At 35.3% G+C, this 22,557-nt stretch overlaps 1 protein-coding gene across 1 annotated transcript in view; it reads right to left on the reverse strand.

Annotated features, from left to right (window-relative positions):
• CWC22 (CWC22 spliceosome associated protein homolog) overlaps nucleotides 1–22,557 on the reverse strand; it is a 33,013-nt gene that overhangs the window by 8,129 nt on the left and 2,327 nt on the right. Inside the window, exons 2-13 of the mRNA XM_059820345.1 lie at nucleotides 21,725–21,792; nucleotides 20,771–20,887; nucleotides 20,416–20,673; nucleotides 19,794–19,922; nucleotides 17,714–17,882; nucleotides 17,270–17,323; nucleotides 16,203–16,338; nucleotides 15,907–16,113; nucleotides 15,724–15,786; nucleotides 15,294–15,389; nucleotides 13,953–14,034; nucleotides 12,612–12,672 (exon numbers count right to left, since the gene is read on the reverse strand). Coding sequence (XP_059676328.1) covers nucleotides 12,612–12,672; nucleotides 13,953–14,034; nucleotides 15,294–15,389; nucleotides 15,724–15,786; nucleotides 15,907–16,113; nucleotides 16,203–16,338; nucleotides 17,270–17,323; nucleotides 17,714–17,882; nucleotides 19,794–19,922; nucleotides 20,416–20,673; nucleotides 20,771–20,887; nucleotides 21,725–21,792 — 1,440 coding nt within the window. The remainder of the gene's footprint in view (nucleotides 1–12,611; nucleotides 12,673–13,952; nucleotides 14,035–15,293; nucleotides 15,390–15,723; nucleotides 15,787–15,906; nucleotides 16,114–16,202; nucleotides 16,339–17,269; nucleotides 17,324–17,713; nucleotides 17,883–19,793; nucleotides 19,923–20,415; nucleotides 20,674–20,770; nucleotides 20,888–21,724; nucleotides 21,793–22,557) is intronic.

Genomic DNA, 22,557 nt, shown 5'->3' on the forward strand with positions numbered 1-22,557 from the left:
TTCAAATTTCCTCTTCTGCTTAAGCTAAAATTTGAGTTAACACACTATACATCTAACCAAAAAAGGTCAAAACTAATTTACAAACTGACTTTACCACAGTGCAAAAAGGAGGTATAAGATAAAAGGGAAGGTTTTGAGGGCATTTTTTGTATTTTTGGTTTTGTTTGTTTGTTGTTTGGTTTGCTTTTTTTAATAGCACCAATCCCTGCATTTATAGAAAATTAAGACTGTTTGCAACTTCCAAACATCAAAATGGCTTACAGACAAGCCATTTGGAAACTCAGGTACAATATGCATGCTTAGCAGCGTATTTCCAAAACCAGAAATATCTGTAGATTTCGGTATATACTAATATCTTTAATTATTCAGCCATAATTTTCATGACAAGCTCTGCTTACCATAAGCAAGCAGAAGGCAGTGTTTCATTGCAATTGTTTCACCAGTGAGGCCTGAGGGTGACATTCAGAAAGAGTAAACTCAACCTTGGGAGGCCGATATGCCTAGACTTCCTCTATAACCAAGAGAGTGAGAGGAACTTTTCTAAAGAAGCTGGTTTAGGCTCATGTTCTGAATCACCCTCTAGAAGAGCATCTCTCCTTCTCAGCTAGGAAGGAGCAGAGGAAGCCTAGCTAGGTTACCCTCCCCAAACTTTTGTGCAACCCCCATCACCAACAGCCTGCCTTCCATTCTTCCCCCGTCTCTATGGTAGACATGTATACAAGCACCAGCTATGGCAGTTCCACAGAAGATGCTCTCCTTCCATTGATAAGCAACTATATAGAACAGTTAGTCCCAGCCTTTTTGGAATACAGGTTGTCTGGCTCCCTTTCTCCTTGTTCCCCAGTACCATCACCCCAAGATCATTATCGAATCACCCTCTGGCAGCTACCTCCTCCTATTTTTTCACACATACCAAACTAAGAACCAGAGGGAAATACACATGGGTGAATTCTGCTTCGTACCTCGCCTCTAGGACCAGAGCCCTTTACCAGCTGAGAGCAGTGATCTAGGCAAGTCAGCATACACAAGTTTAAAAACAAACTTACTCCTCTGACCTACTATGTAAGTTACAGATTGTAATGCAACTATGAACTGGTTTAGGGCACATTTTGAAACATTAATTAAAACAAGCAAAGCAAACATTTTTATGTAAATTAAGAGCCATGAAATACACTGCACTTAAACAGGACTGAAGTTTTTCCCCATTAACTTTTTATTATTATTATTTTCTCGTAAGACCAACTCCATAGCATAAACCAATTTATGACATTCCCAAATAGATTTTTGGCTGTCAGTCATGTATCTTTCATGATTAGTTTAATTTATCTTTAAACTAATAACACTCCCACAAAAAATACGCAATAATTTCAAGCATTTTGTCCTCTTTATATCTTACACCAGTTTACTGTAACTTATACCAAATTTCATATTCTCCCACTTGTGCCATTCTTCCAAGCATGTATTCTGAAAAGAAACATTTTGACAATCACAAAAATTCAAAACAAATAAAAAGCCAACCATGCTTGGAAGAAAAAATACCCCCTCCAAATAACGAGGCAGTAACATATCAAACAAACTTACAGATGTGTTTAAAGGCATTCCTTTCAACACTGTCACACTGTGTTAGTGTGATGTATTAAAATGCATATTAACTTTTTATATTATCCCATTTTACAGTAATGCTGCAGTTAATCAGTTTTTAAACAATAAAAAGGGTAAAGTGCTGATGCCACTGCTAATAATGTCAGCAAGATTGGAAAAACAAATTGCTTTTCTTCTTCATCTTAAATGCAATTACAACATTGGTATCCCTTGTGGTTTACAGTAATTAAATATTTTAACATTTTAATTAAATATTACAATGATTTCTAGGATGGTATCTTGAATAATCACACACATGAAAATGTATTTGCCCACAAAGACATTCTTGCTAGTGTTATCAAAATAACTCGAGGTTAGGTCTAGAGTAACTGTCTTCCAGATTAAAAATTAACAAACTCTAAGAGGATTTAATTATTTTGAGAGATGCAACAAGTTCATATGGCAATTCTAGCTTCATTTATAGCTTTAAAGGTTAGTTTACTCATTTCTATACTCCCAATAACAACAACTTCTGGTGACATTTATGGCAGGAACAACCTGTGTTTTTTAGTCCATCACTTGCTTTAAAGAATGCAACGAATTTGTTTCGCAATTTTACAATTGGGAATTTATATACTGTGCTGTTCAACAGTTTTCATACAATGTTCAACAAGTGACTATTCAGCTTAGTTAAGAAAGTATGTATAGCTATCCAATCATAAAGTAAGATGCTTTGAAAACATCTGACACCCATATAGATGGTGAATGATCTTTTGTAAAGATCTTTAACTCATTATCATAGAAAAAAATGGCACTTGCCAAAACTTCTAAGACAGAAGATAAGGAGAAAGCTCCCTCTAAATACACTGCATTTCTTACAGTTCTCCCTAAACATTTCCTACTAGCTCTTATCCAAACAGGATAATGGTTTAGACAGACAGTGGCTCAACCTAACATGGCAAGTATCACCATACATTTAAAGATGTGAAAGGGTAAACTAGGAAAAGACAGAAAAAAATTAAAAAAAAAAAAATCAGACTCCTCTTTTTCTCCAGCGTTACCATTTTAAAAACCAAGCACACCCTGCCCACTCCATATTCTCTCAACTTCACACAAAGGTTATGTTCACTGCAGATAGGCAACTCTGCTTTCTCACTGCCTTCTGATCATGGGTTCCTTTTTACAGTTACTACATTTTTTTCCCATTTCTTCCCCCCCCCCCTTTTTTTTTTTTTTTAACATTTGCGTTCAGTTAATACTGCAATTTTGGAACTGCCTCCAAAAGGTGGTCTCCCTCTCTTCTCCCTAGCTGGAAGCAATGTAATTTCCACCTCCCCTCCCTTGCCAGCCCCACAGCTCTGTTCCATCCATTGCATACACAAGCTGAAGCAATCATAAGACATCCCCACCCTGTAAGTTAAGATAGCTTCTTAAAATATAAAACTATCAATCCCAGTACCTGGTTTCTACAATCATACAAGGAACTAAAGGAATTGAATTGCTGGAAGCAAACCTAGTAAAGGACATAGGTTGGTTTAAATCAATGTGAAATTGGAATTATGTGAAATTACTGCCTTGCATTTTATACATTTGCACTGCTTTTACAGGTGCTACGTTTTTCCTTTTTCCTATCAGCTGAAGTGTATTTTTACTTCCACTTACTACCTTAAAGCTCTCTCTACTGCTGCATATTTTAATGTGTGTAACCATCACATGTGTCTATTTTTTCCAACATCTCTGCTCTTTCTCTTCTTCATTCCTTGAATTACCACTTAGAGACAAGGCTGGCAAAACCATGGAAGGTGTTTCAGTAGCAGGTGGCCCCTTGGCAAACTACATGCAGTGCTTTCGACAGCGACTATACTGTCTCCAGGTCTGTCCTGTGTTTGGTCAGCTAATGGTCTTTCTCAACTTCTATTGTCCCTTTGTTTACCGTTTTTCACCTAGCTTGATTTATGTTTAGAGCAATGTATGCTTAAAGGTGAATATGATTATCAAAAATCTTGCACAAATCAGACCTATAACATGTTACACAGGAATCATTAACTGGATATAAGGATAGATATATTTTTAATCATGCTGCTACAAGTCTGCAACATACACACAAAAGATTCTGGTGAAATAACACATTAAAGCCCCACAGTTATCTGCTTCCCTTCCACGTGAAGGCTACACATGCAAAACTATACCTCAGTGGCATCACTTAAAATTATCTGGGCAATTCTATCTCCTTAGGTTAAACACATACATACATGTTTGGAAGATCAAAGTCTAGTCAGAATTCTAGCTAACACCTGTTATCAGTAACACACAAGTATAGCATAATTCTGTATGTCTTCAATACCTTTATTTTGTAGACATCAACATATACCACAACATACACAGAAAGGGAAATGAGCTTCCCAATTATATAATGAAACTGGCTATTTTTACCTTGTTATTATCTTTAACGTCAAAGATATGCCATTATAGAAAACTATTTTGTGCTTATTGGAAATATTTTAACAGATAATCACCTGCCACATTTATAAAGTGCATGCAGCCTATCTTCCAAAAGATACAATTAAGCTTTAAGCACTCAAGATAGCTGAAAATTAGTCTTAGATTTTTTTAAAAAATTTGTTTTCTGGTAGAAAAGATCAGTAAGATCTGAAAAATTTCAATTCATTAAGTTATGAGCATATCCTTAAAATAATCTCATCTAATAGATATAATGTATTTAAAGAAGTACTTTTTAAAACTTAAGTTGTGTTTTGGGACTTCAACCCATTAGCTATGGTTTAAAAGATCTCTTTTAATCCATTATTATTTATTTCAAGTGATATTTTGAATAATCCATCTATATGTTTAGATGATTTCTCCTGTCAAAGCTCAACGCCTTTGTGTGATCCACAAGCCTATTAAGAGTAACCCCTATTCCATCCTTCAGGTCATTAAAGACATCTCAGGTCAGCCAAAGCAACTAGTTCATTCACACCTACCGAACTATTGAGAAACTGTTTTCAATTTTAAATATGTAATCTGTGTTATTAACTGGAGAGAATGAAAGAGGTAAAACTGGGTCCACTAATGGGTCTTTCCAAATTTTAACTCAACATCCAGGTTCTGCACCTATATGTGCATTTCCTGATGTTCTCTGTCTTCAGTGATTACACTGATGTCAGCATCACTGTATGCTACACAAACTAAAGCCACTGAAGAAGCGAGACCTTGACTATCAAAATTATACATCTTAACTATAGAGTGCCCAGAAGCAGGTGTTGTTTTGATGTTGTAGTCTTCTGCAGCTCCTACATGTGTGAAAACCAGGTCAAAAATACTAGGTAATTTGTAAAAACTTTGATCAGTGTAAGATGGCCAGACAGTAACATAACATAAACAAGTATACAAACCAACACTTTGACTTGAAAAAGTCAAAGTCAAATTTCGAGTGGGAGTGCGGACCCACTTCAAACTCAAGGCTACTGATAACACTAATAATTCCTTCCTTTCAACACCCTTTTTGAAGAATCCTGAGGAACAGACCTCAGATTGCTTTTCAACTTGTGATCTACACATCTCTGGCATCAAATATATTACTTCCATTTTAAAGATATAATTCACAAGCCATATAAGCTAACCTATGTATCTTACGTACTGAATAAATACCTGTCAAAAGTATTCCCAGGATCATACAGGCCAAAAAGATAGCCAAACAGTTTAAGAAACTATGCCCTGTAGGTAGGGATTAGTTACTGTTCCTTGGATTAAGAAACAGCTGTAAACACACAGTCTTTTTCAACACAAAGGAAACCAGGCTGAAGGCCAGCTTCTTTCAAAAGTTTTGAAATATATTACAAACTTTCAGCTATAAATCTTTTTAAAGAATTAAGATTTTTTCAAAATTATATACTAATGACATACTATATTTTATATCATATATAATAAGTTCTTATTTTACTGTTATTTATCATACTAAAACATCTGCAAATGAAGATAACTAATGCCTTGAGCCAAGCTGATGTTCAGATGAACAGTTTGAGAACGAGATCATTCCGATTTTGATAGAACTTGCAGATTCAAGGGAATGTATTTGAAAAGTACAGTTAAATTTAACGACAAATCTGAACTAAATGCTACGATAGTCCAGGCTAAAACAGTACATGGTTCAGAAAGTTAGGTGTATCCATATCATTAGACTTATACTTCCAGACATTAACAACAAAAGAGCAGGGAAATAAATGAAGTTTATGCATTAACAGAACTCCAATTAAACGTATTTTTAACCTCAGTGTCAGAGTTACTGCTATGTACTTTAATTTTAAATTGATAAATTATGAAAATTCAGATTGATTCAGCATCTCAGGCCCAAAAAAAGTGCTGCTTCAAGAGACAGGAAACCTGCTTGAGGATGATCATCTTTCACAGGCAGTAGCAGTCTCCGAACTAATCATGGTGCAGTCGCCAAACCTACCAGTTACAATGCCCTACAATAACAAAGGAAACTGATGAATCTAAGAAATCATCTACTTGATCAGAATATAATTATCACCTTTAGACCACCCCACTCTATTCCAGTTTCCTGAACTACATTCTCACTGAATGTCAAGTCAAGAAAGTACTTCTGTTATCTTCAAGACTCAATGCATAAATAGCACAAGAGAGACACTGACACCCCCACCTCTCCAACTAGGACTGTTTTGAGCAAGTATACCATCCTGTAAAAATGAAAATGTGTCAAATGAATGCATAATCCTGTCAAGGAGGCTGTGCCTACAATAACTTTTCTCTTTTCAATTAAAAAAAATTACTGTCCTGTGACCACTACTTTTGTCTGGGATAACTGCATTGAGAGGCAGATATTCTTGCAGAAGAGGCTCTAATTTAATTTAGCAAAGTTCCAAGCATTGCTGTATACAAGTTAATTCTCATCACAACCAAAGAAAAGGAACAAAAGCCTAAAAGCCAATCTGATTTAGGCACATTTTCAAAGAGCAAGAACAATGTATGGTTGGTTGTTTTTTTGGTTGGTCATCCCCACCCCCACCTCTTGAGGGAGACTGGTCAACAAGCTAAGACATTTCCCTTTCTGCTCTCAGCTTGAATGATGCTAAGAACCTTCCAAAATTAAGTATTCTGTAGGCAGTAGCATCTTTAAAAAAAAAAAAAGGAATCTATATTCCTCATATATGTTTTCCTAAAGAAGGATCAATTCTTTAGCTAAGTAGTTGTCACTCTTGTCTAGATTTCTGTCACTGTAAGGATTCTCAACTCCCTTTCTTTCAGCTAAAAACATCAGGAACTGAAATGTACTCCAAGAACAAAGGCAACCAAAATCTGTTAAGGGAAAGCATAAAGTAAAGAGCCTATTTCTGACATTTTAGTCAGGCTTGTTTGTCTGCTTTCCTCACAGTTCAGAAGCCAGAACAACCGGTAATACCATACTCTAACTACAGTTTTAATTTATTTAAATTTTGTTCTTTGGTAACGCATGGGATTAATGCAGCTTTAACTCAGATAACAGTACTTTCTAAAAAAGAAATAGTGTGCTCTGCCAAGTCTGAACATATGCCCAAAGAAGCAACTGTAAGGCTTGTTTAGAACAGCTTCTCACAGGCTGTAGTACAGTCTACAACAAAGCTTTTCAACTTTTGATCTGCAGGCTTCAGTTGGGTCTAAGCAATGCCAAGAAAAGCAAGCCTCCTCCTGTTAAATTTACTGCAAAAAGGAAGCATTTCAACTATTTGAATTTTTTCCTTAAAAAAAAAATCAGAAACCAATACATGAGAATTAAATTCTGAGTATTTGACATACTTAAATACTACCACTTAATGCAGAAGAGCAGAACTAAGATACCAAAGTCAGTAAAATCAACAAAAAAGCAATAAACCCCTTTGTTAAAGCTTAAGAATCCACATGGAAGAGTACGAGGGAGTAAGAGTCTCAATGCACAGGAGATACATACAACTGTCCTCATATCTGAGCTACAGTAACAACATTCACAGATCTGCAATAAAAGGAAGCAGAGGTATGCGAGCTTAGCAAGAGTCCACTTGGAACCTACTCCTCAAGGAGGGATGGGTGTCAGCAGAAGAGATAGTACAGAAGTAAAATTTAGGTTTTCATACCTGGACAAGAATTCAGAAGAGAGATCAGAAACAAAGGGGAGGGGGATGGTGGTGTAAAAAAAAAAAAATAAATCAGAAGCAGAAACAGAGTAACAAGAAAAACCAAAATAAACAGGCTTTTAGTAATAGATTTAGGACAAACTCTCATAATAGAATTGAGAAAAGTCACAAGTATGTTTTTTTTTTTTTAGGAAACACAGTGGTAGAACAAGAGAGGGTGAAAACATCAGGCACAGGGGGATCCTGAAAATCTGTAATATAGAAGACACAGCGTGAAAAAGAATCAGGAAGAAAATATGTGACAAAAGTTTTGAAATGGCTTCTGGACATTGATATTAAACAGGCAATATCAAACCACAGAGGAGTAACATTTTTGCTCATTTACGGTAACTACGACATGCCAAAAAATGATAAAGAGAGAACCTGAAAGGTTACAAGAAAAGACAAAGACGGAGAAACAAGAAAGCACATTGCTTACATCTATCAAAGATTAATAAAACACAGAAGAAAATTATACATTTTAGAAGATTTAATTTTTAATAACTAAAGAAGGGCCCTTTGACAAGAGGACAACATTGAACATGCTGGAGTCATCTAGAAAAGGATTAAAAAGGGGGAGAAACAGATCAGTGTAATCAGGAGGACAGTTTAAAGGCAAGGTCCAGGTACAAGAAGCAGATATTATATTCCCAGAATCCTGGAGCAAAAATAAATGAGTAAGTCAAGGAAAAAAAGAAAAACTGGAAAGCTAGAAATAAAAACTGAGCTTGTGAAGCTGGAAAAGAAAACTGTGGGAAGAAAAGGTGTTTTCTACAGAAAGAAAAACAGGACACTGTAGTAGGCTAACTTTTCACCCAAAAAAAGGGGTGTGAGAAAAAATAAAAGATAAGGAGAAGAAAATAAGTGACTATTTTGAGGAAGGAGAATACAGAGCTGGAGACTAAAAATTAACTGCATGTAAATCAGGCGGGAAATGGAAGATGGATGTTTCTGTGTAACAGCATCATTCAGTTCTGAAAAAGCAGCATTTCAGTTCATGGCAAAACGAAAAATGTGTTCATCTCAAGTCAGAACACAACAATTTTAGGCTAGTAAGTGGGAAAAAAAAAAAAGATGACTGCCAACATTCCCCTCAGCACCTGGTACTAAACTGCAATGCCAAAATCAGTATTATGTTGTTCTATTCCATAGATGATCCATTTGAACCTTAATCCTCTTTCTGCGAGTCAGAGCTGTGCAACAGATCCATTACTGGTATTAAGCATACAAACACTTGTGTTGCACAGCAGTTAACGTGAGACGATAATCTGAAAATTCAACTTCTGATAAAAACTGCTAAATATATTCCTGAACTCAGCCCTGCTAAACCACGCCAAAAATCTCTATACATAAAGATTTCCAAAACAATTAACCTGCAAGAAAGTTAAGACTGTATTAGTCTCAAAACTGTCATGCATGCCTGTCTTTACATTTTGAATATTCTTATCAGTTTTTAGATTGTATTTAATTGACAAGTCACTACTCAAAACCTGTGGAAAAGTGTCTTAATGACAGAATTAAAGAAAGTAAAGCCTTCCAGAAGGAAAACACGAAGTTAGCGTAAAATTAGACTTGATTTGAACAAAGAGATTTTGCAATAAGAATTTTAAGTTTCACCTGATTTTTAAGGAACAGAAACTGATAGAAATAGAAATGATACTTCAGTCAGACACTCTAGTACCTGCTTTTCATAATAACCACCATTCATAGCAGGAGTTGGCATACAGAATGAGCTCTTACCTACAGGGTCTTCACTGTAAGAAACAGCCAACCATGATGTTACCACCTCTCCTACACTCGACCTAAATTGCAGTTTTCTTACAAGTATAAACAAACTTTAAAGATTCACCCAAGAGTTCAGCAAACACTTCAGGAACTTCTCAAGACTGGTTAAAGCTTTGAATCATGAGGTGCAAAGAAATTATAAATAAAGACACATCATCCTGCGATACAGGTTGCTGAAGCTTTCAGTAAAACAGATCAAAAAAAGTGCTTTACAGCTAAAAAAATAATCCTGTGGTTTGTTTTGATAATGAAAGCAGTGGGAATCAATTCACTAAAGGCTTTGATCAGAAGATATTAATTTGAAAGAATAAAAGATGATTTTCCTTGTTTAGAAACTGGCAGTTAATTCAACGAAAAATTTCTTGCTGAATGCATTCAGGTTTTTATCCACACGGACAGACTCAAGCCCCATAAATCCTTGAACAATTTTACTGTCTGTATCTGGTTGTTCTTTCTGCTCTCACACTGATCAGGAAACTTCGTTTTTTTCTTTTTGCCCCCATAAACACTCCTTAGGAGCTTTAAGTCTATACACTGAGCAAGTCAAAGCTCTCACTCACGCCTTTGATTAAGGTGAGGTGAAATGTAATGATTATAATTAGGGAAGAAAGAAATTAGCCCAAAGAAGATGCCTCATGTGATAAGATGATGCAGTTTTACAGCAGTTTTAAACATTGAATTGCAGTAATTCCTACAACTAGTACTGAATCATAGGTTGATACTACTTTATTTTTATCTCTTTAGATAAATACATACTTGCAGACACACACAAAATCCCCAAAATAACACTTCTGCATTTATTTTAAAAGCATCTCATTCATAGCAATTACAGCTGAATCATAACTACATCACCTCAGATTTTTCTTTTTTTAATAGGGTGGTGTGCTAACCGAAATAAATTATTAAGCACCACAAACTGTAATATTCAGATAAATAAATTCTCATTCATCTAAATATAGTAGTTTTCAAAGAATGCTATAAATTTTAGTATTAAAAACTGTGACGCTCAGTGAATTTTACACATTTTCCAAAGCACAGAGTGATAGGAAAGAATCTGTTGGAATGAGATGCTAAGGGAACAAAGTAATATGTCTAGAGACTTGACTAGACAGCTAGTGGGATATCATATTTTGTCTCCTCCAATCATTTGTTCTCTAAAGAGACATGAAAGTCAGTAGAAACATTTCAGAGATTATAGTGCTGCTGGTCACAAAGCTGCTGTACTCTAAATTAATCAGCATTGTACTTAATTGTTTCCCAACAGTTCCATATATATTAAATTTACCCATACTTTATTAAGTCTCAAAACTAGACCTGGGAGTTGCTCTGAGAGCTTTTCTACAAAATTAGGAGTAACAATTTTTGTTAGCAGAAAAAACAAAAATGTTCACACATTTATTTTTGCATACAGTAACACTCATGTATTTTTAATTTGTGATTGATAGGGGAATTACAAAGTTTCTCAAAGCTGAGACAGAAATAAAACCCTTCACAGGATTATGTAATATAAAAAGATTCATATTCAGTAAATTAGCACCCCATAAAGTGTATTAAAAGTAACACAAATTCATCTGTATGTCTGGTTATTTTTATTTGCAGCAAGCAAAGGAGTCACAGAAAGCAAAAGAAAATAACCCGGCAGCAAATATTAAGTCAAATCTCAAAAATGCCAAATAAAGTGGTAAAAGAAAATCTGCTTTTTTTTAATGCACTTAAGATTCTGACTATTGGGTTGTTTTTTGGGGTTGTTTTTTTTCTTCCCCCATTAAATTTATTTTTGAGTAGGTCTTGGTTACAGATTAGTTAGTAGTTGACAGAGACTGCAATGGCATTAAATACCAACAGTTGAGTAGTTCTCTAAGCAGTTACCTAACAAACAGTGTTATACAAGTTGTATCTCTATTGTATGATCTAGCACATATATTCTAGCCTGTTCTCTCTATTCTTTATAGCTGAACTGATGTGCTGGAAGACAGGATTTTTCTCTTTAGAATTCTTCAGGTTATGCTTCACTGAGAATCATAATCCTGTGCATGCTTAGTATTGCATTTCATGCACAGAATTAAAGAATTAGATAAGAAAATACACAACAATCACCTGAATTCTTAGTAACAAAATAGTACAAGAGCTGAAGAAAATAGGCAAACCAATTTATGGTTACTAGATTAAACCAAGTTTTCAAAGAACACCTAACTGTAGCCCAGATCTCCATTCACTAGTTACTACTGTACTAATAACATTACTTCTACACACATTGTTTCAAATAAAACAGAATAGTCATAATTAAAGCTACAAGCAAATTAACAGCTCTCTCAAGTGCAACTCTCATGATGATAGCTTACAGCTGACTGAAAAGCTGTTTACATAATTAGATGGGTATTTACATTCTACCAAGATCTAGTGTAAGTACTAGCTGAAGGACAGTTTCCTTTACTTGAAAACATACCAATGCTATTGATCTTACACACAATATCTGCAAACAAAACATACCAATGCTATTGATCTTACACACAATATCTGAAAACAAAACATACCAATGCTATTGATCTTACATACAGTGTTTGAAAACAAAACAGATTTTGTCTGATGATGTCCAAGATTACAACTGCTTTGATTCAATACACTATTATTCAAAGAGGACTGTGAAAGCAACAAAACAAAGCATTCTTTTAGCACTATGCTAAATTTCAAGTCCCACTGATAAAGTCTACAGCTGCCTACAAATATGGTCTTCAAGTCTGAGTTCTTTTAGAGAAAGAGCTCTGAGAATGACTGCCATGCTACAGCACTTTTGTCATAGGATAAATGTTTCAACAGTCCAACCAAAAAACCTTTTCAAACAGACTATGAGCAAACATTTGAACTGCTTGACAGAAAGGAGCAATCAGGTAGACAAATGTCTTAAGAAATACGTGTCAGCCTATTTGCTCTGAAGGTCCTAAGACTCATTTTGAGGAACAACAGCTGTAAAGAATCACTCTCATTCACCTGCTTGCTATACAAACTAAGCACCAGGACAAGAGTAAGGATTCTAGACACTACCATGGTACTATTTCTTAATAATGTTAATAACAAAAAAGAATAAGAAGGAAGGCTTACAGTCTGACTTTCGGGAAAGTCCATCTTCAGCAATTTGTGAGCACATTCTTCAAAGTCTAAGCTGCAATAATAGAAAAATACTTCTCATTATCTGTGCAATATATGCTACACTAAAAACATTTCAGAGTTATATTTGACTGGTGGTGCCAAAACTTCAACTGTTTTGAAATAAACATTCAGAAAGCTGTTTGTTTTGTTGGGGTTTTTTGTTGTTGTGGGTTTTTTTAATAAACATTTTTCATTTCATGAGTTTATATTTGAAAATGAATCCAAAATCATTACATTTGCAGACAATCTGAAAACAAGATGACTCAGGCCATTATTACTATTACATCATCTTACAAAACTTAGCAAAACACAGACACATGAGCTCATTTTGCACATCCTGAAAAACACTGAAATGCGAGCACTGTACATAAGCTCCAAAACCAATATATACCACACTCTCCTCTTTGCACTCCCGTTCTTGCATATTGAAAGCCTTTAGCTACCAGTAAGATAGCTACCAGTAAGTACCTCCCCTCACCCAAGTATAAGATGAACAAACTTAAGACAAACAAGTACAGCAAGAAAGTATTGAACAGTAACTTCGAGAAATATAAGAGCCCTTCATACATCTCAGTATGATATTAATTCACATGTCTAATGATCAATACCACAACTACATTATCTCACTCCTCATGCAGGTTCAGACCTACAGAATATTGTGGGCCATGCCTACTTTTAACAATGGAATTGAGTGGCATGCAACAGATTAACCTCTCCTTTCACCCAGGTGACACAGCAGTTATACCACCATGTTTTGATTATTTGTTCCATGTACTGCAAGGGAATTTCATTCTCAAGATGACTACAAATACAATACGCTTCAGGGTTGGTATCTGTATACTTATTTTCCAAATAATGCAGATGGCAACAGGCTTAAAGAGTACCATGCTGCAGAACTCCTGACTCTCAGAAGTGGAGAAACTCTACAGCATCTCTACTTTCAGCATGTTACATTTTTTTCAGAAATTCTTCAGATGCTGTATAATCTGAAGATCACTGACTTTTGTGCACTCACAAAATTTTGATTACAGAAATCCTCATAGAAGAGCCCCAATGCACTACTCAAACGTTTTGAAACAAACAGGATTTATCTTAGAATGAGAATTTGGGTACCCGTTTGTCAGAACAGTCTGCTTTATACAATTAGGTCGGGCTCCATAAAGAACACCCCCCTGCCTTTTTTTTTTTTTTTTTTAAATTGCACACTGAAAAAAGAATTTAAAAAGAAAGAATTCCAGTTCAGCCATTTCAAAAGAACTACACTTATAGGTGTACAAATTATATCACATTTACCTTGACTGAATAGCAAGATAAATTGTACGACGGAAGGAAACCAGATTAATTTCTGTTTTGTCATGGACAGTAACTTTCTGACCTGGGAAAGAAAAACATGGTTTTGTAAAGAACAAAACATTAAGGCAGATACAGCCTTAGAACAGCCTTATTTACTATTTACAAAGTCCGTAGCACACTATATAATACTTTTTCTACAAATATTTAGGACTGTTCAGCAGATTTATGGGTTTTTTTAATTTCTACAGAGAAGGAAAAAATAAAAATCAGTATTTGCCTCATCTGTAACTAACAGGTAAATATTGAGAGATACAGTTTTAAGAGTAACTCCCCTTTTAAAGGCCTTTCACATGACTTAGCCACTGCAACCTCTGGGTTTAACATTTCTTGTCTACATTATTAGCAAGGTATTTTCTGCATAATTTAACTATACCATGCTTTATGTAGCCTCCCTGATTTTAACAGGAAATTCTTTGGTTTTGTTACGTGTCGGACCTATGTTACAGCGTTCTGCAGAGTTCTGTTTTGTCCTGGAGCAAGTGTAGAAAAATCCGTTAGGAACCACAACCACTGTGGGAACACCTCATTCATAAGGTATTCACTACTCCTTCATTCTTTTGAAGTTTGGTAATAGCATAAATGATGAAAAGTTATGTGAATTCTCGTACTTTTCATCAGCCTAGAAGCTCTGCTCTTCTGTGAAATACTCCAGCAAACTGGTGAGGAAATCCATTCCTGGTATTTTACAAGAACAGAACTTGGCTGGCTTTTCAATTACACACACAGTCTGCACAAACATATGAGTTATGCTTATCCATAATGTTTTTTTCCTGGGAATCAAATACATTCTTTGAAAATGTGTAAACACTGACTGCTCCCACTAAAGACCAAGAAAGGGGGCTGAACTGAACTAAGAAGTGAAATACAACTGTATCTACACCTTCTGTCAGAAAACCCATTCTGATTTTCAAAGTGACTTAAAAATATGATAGAGCACTAGGAAGTGTCCAGAAAGGCTATCTGTGCTAGTTTTTAAGGAGTGTTTTCACATTCATTTTTTGTCTTATGTTTGCAAGGCTTTTCTCGCATGAAACTGATATGGTCAAGAACAATCAGGCAAAGTTGCTTTTCATTTTCTGCCTGTGCTGAATGCTTCCTTTTACACCATTACTTTTACACTATTTGCTAGTAGACACTTAGATCTGAGAATAATTTGAGATAAAAACATCCCATAACACTTCAACATTCTTAGTACTGTAAAACGTGTAACAAGTTAAGCTTTTCTTTCCTGTTTCATCTACAACCAATCAATCACTAGTAAGGTGCCAGTCATATACTTACCATCTTCATCCTCCTCTTCATCATCATCGTCATCTTCCTCACTACTTCCAGCCTCCTGATCTGCTTCAGATTCACTATCACCTTCATCAAGAATTTCTGAAAGAGCAGTAGCCCAGATTAAAGGAATATAGACCACAGTAGTTTCATTACCAAAAAAACTTGATCCAACACCTAAGGGTGAAAGGGTGTCTCAGATGGAGAATGTGGCAGAGCCAAAAAAATAGGTATATCAATCGAATGAAGACACAGCTGGAGAAACAATACTGAAGAAAATAGCAGGAATACATTGGAAAGGTCTATGATGAACTGAAAGACAGTTATCTGGGACACAATAATAAAGGCTGGTAACAACAGTTGGATAAGTAAACACCCTATAAATGTGTAACTACACAAATATTACATATAAAACGTGTATACACCCCCCACATACCTTTCTTCAGCGTTTTGTATTTCTCTTCATTTTCCATAAAGTTCGGATCCATCTTGAAAACATCTTTAGAATAAAAGAGAATCTTTATTTAAACTACAAAATGAAGAAAACAATGAATAATTAATCTTAAATTTGTTTTCATGAGGAATGCAGTCATAGAATTATGTTCCATTTCTAACTTACTAAGAACATCCTCTGGGTTGTAGTCATCTTCTAATGGCAACATATGAGTAAACTGATCCTCCTCTTCCACTAGATCTAATCCCTCTGGAATGATTGGATGATCCTTGAAGCCATCCTTCCGTACAGCAAACATGACTTCTATCATATACTGAACACGCATATCAATTTTAGATTCATGCAGAATGTGTCTAAGACGGTCAAAGATTGCTTTGGAAAAAAAGACAGAAATGTGAATATGAAAAGGATTTACTAATACAAACACCAAAAGGACAAATGTTCGGGCTAATTATACTTACCATTAATACCTCTAGGAGAAACTTCTGTTAATTTGAGCCCACTCTCTTTAATAAATCCAATTGCTACTTCGATACTGTCATCAGTAGGCCTTTCAAGAAGCAAAGTGAGCATTTCCAAACATAAAACCTCATGAGCCTATGGAAAGAATATCAGTGAAGAGTTAGAATGTACAATGTTACACTATTATTACAGTGATTTACTTGACGGAGTAGTCCAGCCTCCGAGGATGCCACAACACACTTCTTCAATCACACACACAAGGCAACAGTAGTTGGACAAAGCTAATTAAGAGGAAGTAAAGATTTCAAATACAATTTTACCACCTGTATTTACACCAACATTGTAGTGAATGTGACTAGGCTATTGAAACGCACAAGCAAGCAATGAAAGACATTTTGCCATTAAGAAAAAAATAGAATGCATTTCCAAGAAGCAAGTAAAACAACACTTACATTACAGAAACTAGTTCTAAGTGCATTGTGTCTATAATTAAATCAGGTCTTCCAGGATCAGGCATATATGCAAGTGGCACATCTCAAATTAGTTTCCTCTTGACCAAAATGCTGTATATTCCCAATGCATTCCTGAAACACTGTTTCTTGCCATTATTTAAATTGGAGTATCCTGATTTCTAACACATAAAATAGTGGCATAGAGCTGGATACAAATCTGATTTAGATGCAAGTGATGAACTAGTTCTGCCTACTAGTTTAGGATGAACTAGTTATGCCTACACAGATGTTTAAGTCAGATGACAGTGATGCAAGAAGATGAAGCTTGCTTTGCATCAAGATTTGTCTGAATACTAGCCCAAAAATATTTACGAAGTCTGGGGAAGCTCTGGAGTATAAGTGCAATGGTAAGTGATGATAACTGCATAGGCAATTACCAGTGTCTTTTCTAAAAAGGTCCTAACAACTTACAGCAGGCATTAAAAGGAAACCTGAACTTAGATTTTCAGTAACCTTTAGAACAAGGAGAGCATCTTCACTTAGGCTACTGTTGTCTTGAAACTAAAGAATAGACATACAGGGTTTGGATTGAGTAGAAACATGAAGTAACATACCACATTCTGATTCATCAAATGTGCAACAAACTTTGAAGATGTTAGACAGAGTTGCTGCAAAAGAAATAAAATAGGAAATTTTAACACATCTTACATGGAAAGAAGATTTACCTGCTAAGATTTGTGCATCTCACAACCAAATTAAGTCATGAATACCTACTATGGGATACTGACAGTTGTTCACGATTAGGACTCTGATAGCTGTTCACAATTAGGACTGTACACTTCCAAAAAAAAAAAAGAAAAACTATCACAGTACCAACCCAGAACAGGTCATTAAGCTTTCATGATACTCTAATACTACTATACTTGATGTACTGATAGGTCCCGACCCACAGGTCTTGGTTGTGTTCCTTTGAAGTATGTAATTTGAACACACTTGATACAAGATTAACACAGCAGAATTACACGTTTCAGCATGTTGCTTCTTCACATTTTACATACCTTATCATTTCTGCGATATCCTTTGCGAAAATTTAGTATCAACCTCTTGAGAACCAATTCACCAATATTTGGAAACTTTGAATTGATAATTGCCACAAGAGCTGCATAAACATGGGTAAAAATTGGAGAGGCACTCTGAGCTTGCAAAATGGATCTAGACAGCAATCCCCTGTAAAAACACGGAAGTTTAAGATTTTTCTGGTAATAAAACATTTAATGTTTTTATTCAGTACATATCACATACAATAGTATCATACAGTTGGAATAGTTAGAAGATGCCAGATAGTCATTATATTCCCATAGAAGGTCCCTAACAATAAAGATCTACCTAGGAGTAAGAAAACTGAATATTCAGTAAAACCGGAATGGGCAAAGAAATGCTTTTCAACACTTTTCTCAAATGAAACTGTGTATTTTCAACATAATAATTATGTCTTGGAACTGAGAACTGATTATAAAAGACTACTACTTAGAGCCTAAATGAATGTAAACACAGGGCTCATGAGACAGTAGTTCTTTTATTGTACTAGTGGCCTCTCTTACATTTATATCAAGACTAAAGTCTGAAAAGAATCTGAGACTTCCCCCCCCACTTTTGTTTTTCCTAATGCTTTAGCACATCCAATTTGACTTTTGCCCTATTACTCTATTACAAGTGGGTGAGGGGAAAAAAAAAGCCCTCCAAACGTGAATCTTCAAAGTGCACACTGGTATCCAACTATCTTCTCTGTGCTCTATTGCAATCTTCCAAAAAGTCTCCTACTTGGTACTAAATACAAACTGCGTTAAGAACCTTATTCCTACCTACTTTGGAGTTGACAAATGGAATAGAACTCATTTCATACCAGTGCACAGAAACAGAATATTTCATTTTGAAACTATCAGTTACTTCTCGCTTACAAACTGAAACTGGTCTGGTTCAGAGCCTATTTACCCTCTATTTAGAAAAATCAGAAAAGCACTATACAGCTAGGTAAAGCCTCATGTTGTTACTTTTATATGAACCTTTGTGCAAATTTAGAAGTAAAAATTAACTGTAAGACGGGAAATGGCGTCATTTTCCATCTACATTACTTTGAAATTTATAAGCTTATAAGCCACAGACAAAAACTTCCACAGACAAGTGCATTCTAGAAACATTCCATAAGCTCGTGTTTAAACTAAAAATATTACTGCTTGTATGAAAATTAAGTTTCGGGGACATGAAATGCAGGCAAGTAAAAAGCAGTTCTACAACAGACTGTTCAGGACTTCATTATTACTTTTAACAGAAATCACATTCGGGAACTACCTGCTCACTCTCTAGATTTTTCTTAATTCTCTTCTGTTATTTTTATGCTATTTGCAGGCTTCTGATCTTCCCATCAGGTACGACATACATGGAAGTAATGCATTCCTTAGCTATAACCTCCTCAAATAACAGTGATTAAGTTGTGACAGAAAAAGTGTTGCTATCTGTTTGAAATATAACAGAATTATTTCTGGATATTTTGTTCAGAAGGATTTTTTTGTTGGTTTGGTTTTGTTTGTTTAAATGGTAGCCAATCTAAGAAACCCATACTCCTTTAGACTAGCATATTTAACCTCTATTGACATCAATATTAAAGCAAGAAAAGTCATGACACATTATTTGCAGTCACCATGACTTAGTACTGAGCTAAAATAGCGTAATAATCTTTTCTCTACATGACAACAATAAACAATCCAGCCAGATAACTCCAGTAAAACCTGTATTGCTAAACACTGGCTACAAATATTATTTGTCCCACAGAAAAAATCCAGGAATACAAAGTAAATAGACAGAGACACCTGTAAATTGCAAGTCATTCAAGTAAAATGTGTAGGTTAAACCTTTAAGAAAAGGAAACATATGCCATCTGTTGCACTCTTTTATTCCTCCAAGCATACAATCCCTTCCCTAAGTAGGGGACTACTATGCATAGGACAAGATAGCCTAAGATCAATTTTAAAATCTGACTAGCATCCATACATTGCACATAGCACACATAGTGATGTACACATGAACAGTATACATATTAGCAGAAAAACAAAAGAACTGTTTTAAAATACTAAGACTTACCTTCCCCGAACAATATTTTCCTGAAGGAGCTCATGAATGATATTTTCTATATTAGAAACGTTCACTTTATTGACAAGACCATTGATTGACTTCTTCAAGGCTTCCCAACTCATCCTCTGATATGCCAAGCTATTACAAAGGTATCACAAATTATTAATGCATAAATTTGAGGTAGCACTGAGTGAATTTATATATATATGAAAATTTAAGTTGTAATCAGTAAAATTTAAGTTGTAATCAGTAAAATAAGTAAGGAAATATTCACTACATAAATGTGAAGACTAGTTCACAATTATACATTTAACTACTAGGAAATCACTGAATCAACATGACATACCAAAATGTAATTCTCAACAGATATTGTATAACCCAGTATGTTCAGTTTTCTAAGATATTTCAAAAAAATCCCTGGTTATGTTCTGTATCCCACTTTTCCATTTACACTTTGCAGCAGAAGCAGGTACAGTCATAATCTGATCCTATTACCTTTCTTCTGATAAAAATATACCTACAAATGAATGATCACAGCCCTCAAAAGGTATTCCATTTCCACCAACATTCACTAAAACCCTTTACTGTTTTGTTTTTCAATAAAAATTCTTATGTGTTACTTTCAACCCACCTATTTTTATCAGTGATTTGCTCTTGCATCATCCTGAGCTTGGCAGGTGGAATATACGCACCACCTGTGCGAGTAAGGATTGGATCCACTTCTTCTTTCTTCTTCTTTGATGTGGTCTCATCATGAGCAAGTGAACTCTGGACTGTCGACCTCTCTGGACTCCTATGATCAGGTGATGAATATCTTCTCTGCTTCCTTCGGTCTGATTCTCTCTCCTCCCATTTCTCATGGTGTCTCTCTCTCCCCCTTTCCATCCTTCTAAAAAAAAAACCACTGAAGGGCTCGTGAAAAGTTCTCATATTTTTTCTTTAAAATGAGTATTTTATTGCTGGTTAAGAAAGGGCTTGAGACTCACCTTCCTTCTGAAGTTCTATCATCATAGTGTTCCCTTCTTGAATATTCCTGATCATATCTGCTGTCATCAGAGTATCTTCTCTTTCTGGGAGATGGAGACCTGTTATGCTCTGTATCCCTATTCGCAACCCAAGACAGAAAATTCTTAGTAATAGGCTTAGAAAAGCAATGCTATTAATATCTACTTGCAATACAATGTTACATATATACTAACTGTTCCACTTCTGCAACCTGAATTTCAATACACACATCATTCAAACAGAAGATGCTCCTTTTATAATAAACTGTTGTTAGCAAAAAATAATCAAAAATCAAGAGAAGCACTGTAAAAGGAGGTTACTCCCAGAACTTAAAATTAAATGCCAAATGATAATAACATCAAATACCAAAGGTAAATTCAGCACTGTGCATTCCTTGGAATATATACATTCATTTGTTGCACCTACTTTTGCCTGTGTAGCATGAAACAGAATAGACACTATTAGAAAAAAAAAGATACTGTGTTTAGTATAAGAGGTTTCATTCAAATTAAAATGTAAAAATAAAAGTAAACTGGTAACAGTTCATCTCATGCCTCAGTAAACTGCACTTCAAATGCTATTTCTCCACCTCCTGCTGACATCAATAATCTTGCTCTAAAGTGACAATTGTGGTATCAGCAATATGCATGTCCAAGCAAAAAGCTGGCACCTAATTTCCACTTTCAAGTCCCATGATAATTTAACTGGATGCTAAGGATTTTTTAAAGATTTAGTTTTAATAACAAATCTATTTAATTACTGCTATATTGACATTCAAGTATTTTATCAAACCTCCACTTATTTTTCACTACTCAGTTATAGTAATATATATTAAGAAACAGAACCTGATTTTTTTTTTTTTTAATTTATCTAACTCACTACATGAGGTATATGTATAGAATTGTAATGTATAAAAATCTATCTATCAATTCTACCTGTCCTCTGGAGACAAGCTTCTTTGGCGTGAACTGTAGTTTTCCTTCCTGTCGTAACTGGAACCATGCTTTAAGAAAACAGAAAGAAAAATCAAGCTCTCCAACATTATATGTTAATTACTGTGAGCACATAAATCTTGAGATCAAAGCATTCCACATCTTCAGTTCCCTACTTCTTCATGAGAAGTAAGGGTCATCAAATAAAGCCAATGGCAGTCAGTTATGACAAGGAGAGCTGGTTCTAAAGAACAAGTAAGTTAAGCAGCTGGACTCCTTGCTACAGGATGCTGCAGATGCCAAATGCTTACATGGGTTCAAGAGACTGGACAAACACTAAAGAAAAATTCACATGGGTTACCAAAGAAGTTACCTGGCTCAGGAAGCTGCAAATAAGCAGACACTGGGAGAGTATGTGGGCAAGTACTTTTACGGTTGCCCTGTTCCTAAACTTTTCAAGGCATCTGCTGTTGATTACTGCTAGAGACTAGAATAGATGGACCTTCGGTCTGCCTTTCCTGCTTCCTTCTTCCACACGCCATTTTACACTTTGTTGCATCACATGCAATACCATTAACAGAACTATACCACTTCTTGTTTGAAGAATGTCTATGCTCTCTCCTAAAGATCCCCTTTATTGCGTAATTTTTCCCTACCTTCCTCCTTTTTACTAGCCATGATTTATTTTCTCATGAGTCATTCCTAGCTTCATACATTATAACCGTCTAAGTTAAGCTGTTCCACTTGACAGATCCTGGAAGTAAATTTAATTCTAGACTTTTGAAATGTAAGTTTGTAGGACTGCTTAAGTGATAAACACTTAAATAGTTCACAGC

This window comes from Gavia stellata, chromosome 8, assembly GCF_030936135.1.
Source record: "Gavia stellata isolate bGavSte3 chromosome 8, bGavSte3.hap2, whole genome shotgun sequence".
In the NCBI taxonomy this organism is placed as follows: Eukaryota; Metazoa; Chordata; class Aves; order Gaviiformes; family Gaviidae; genus Gavia; species Gavia stellata.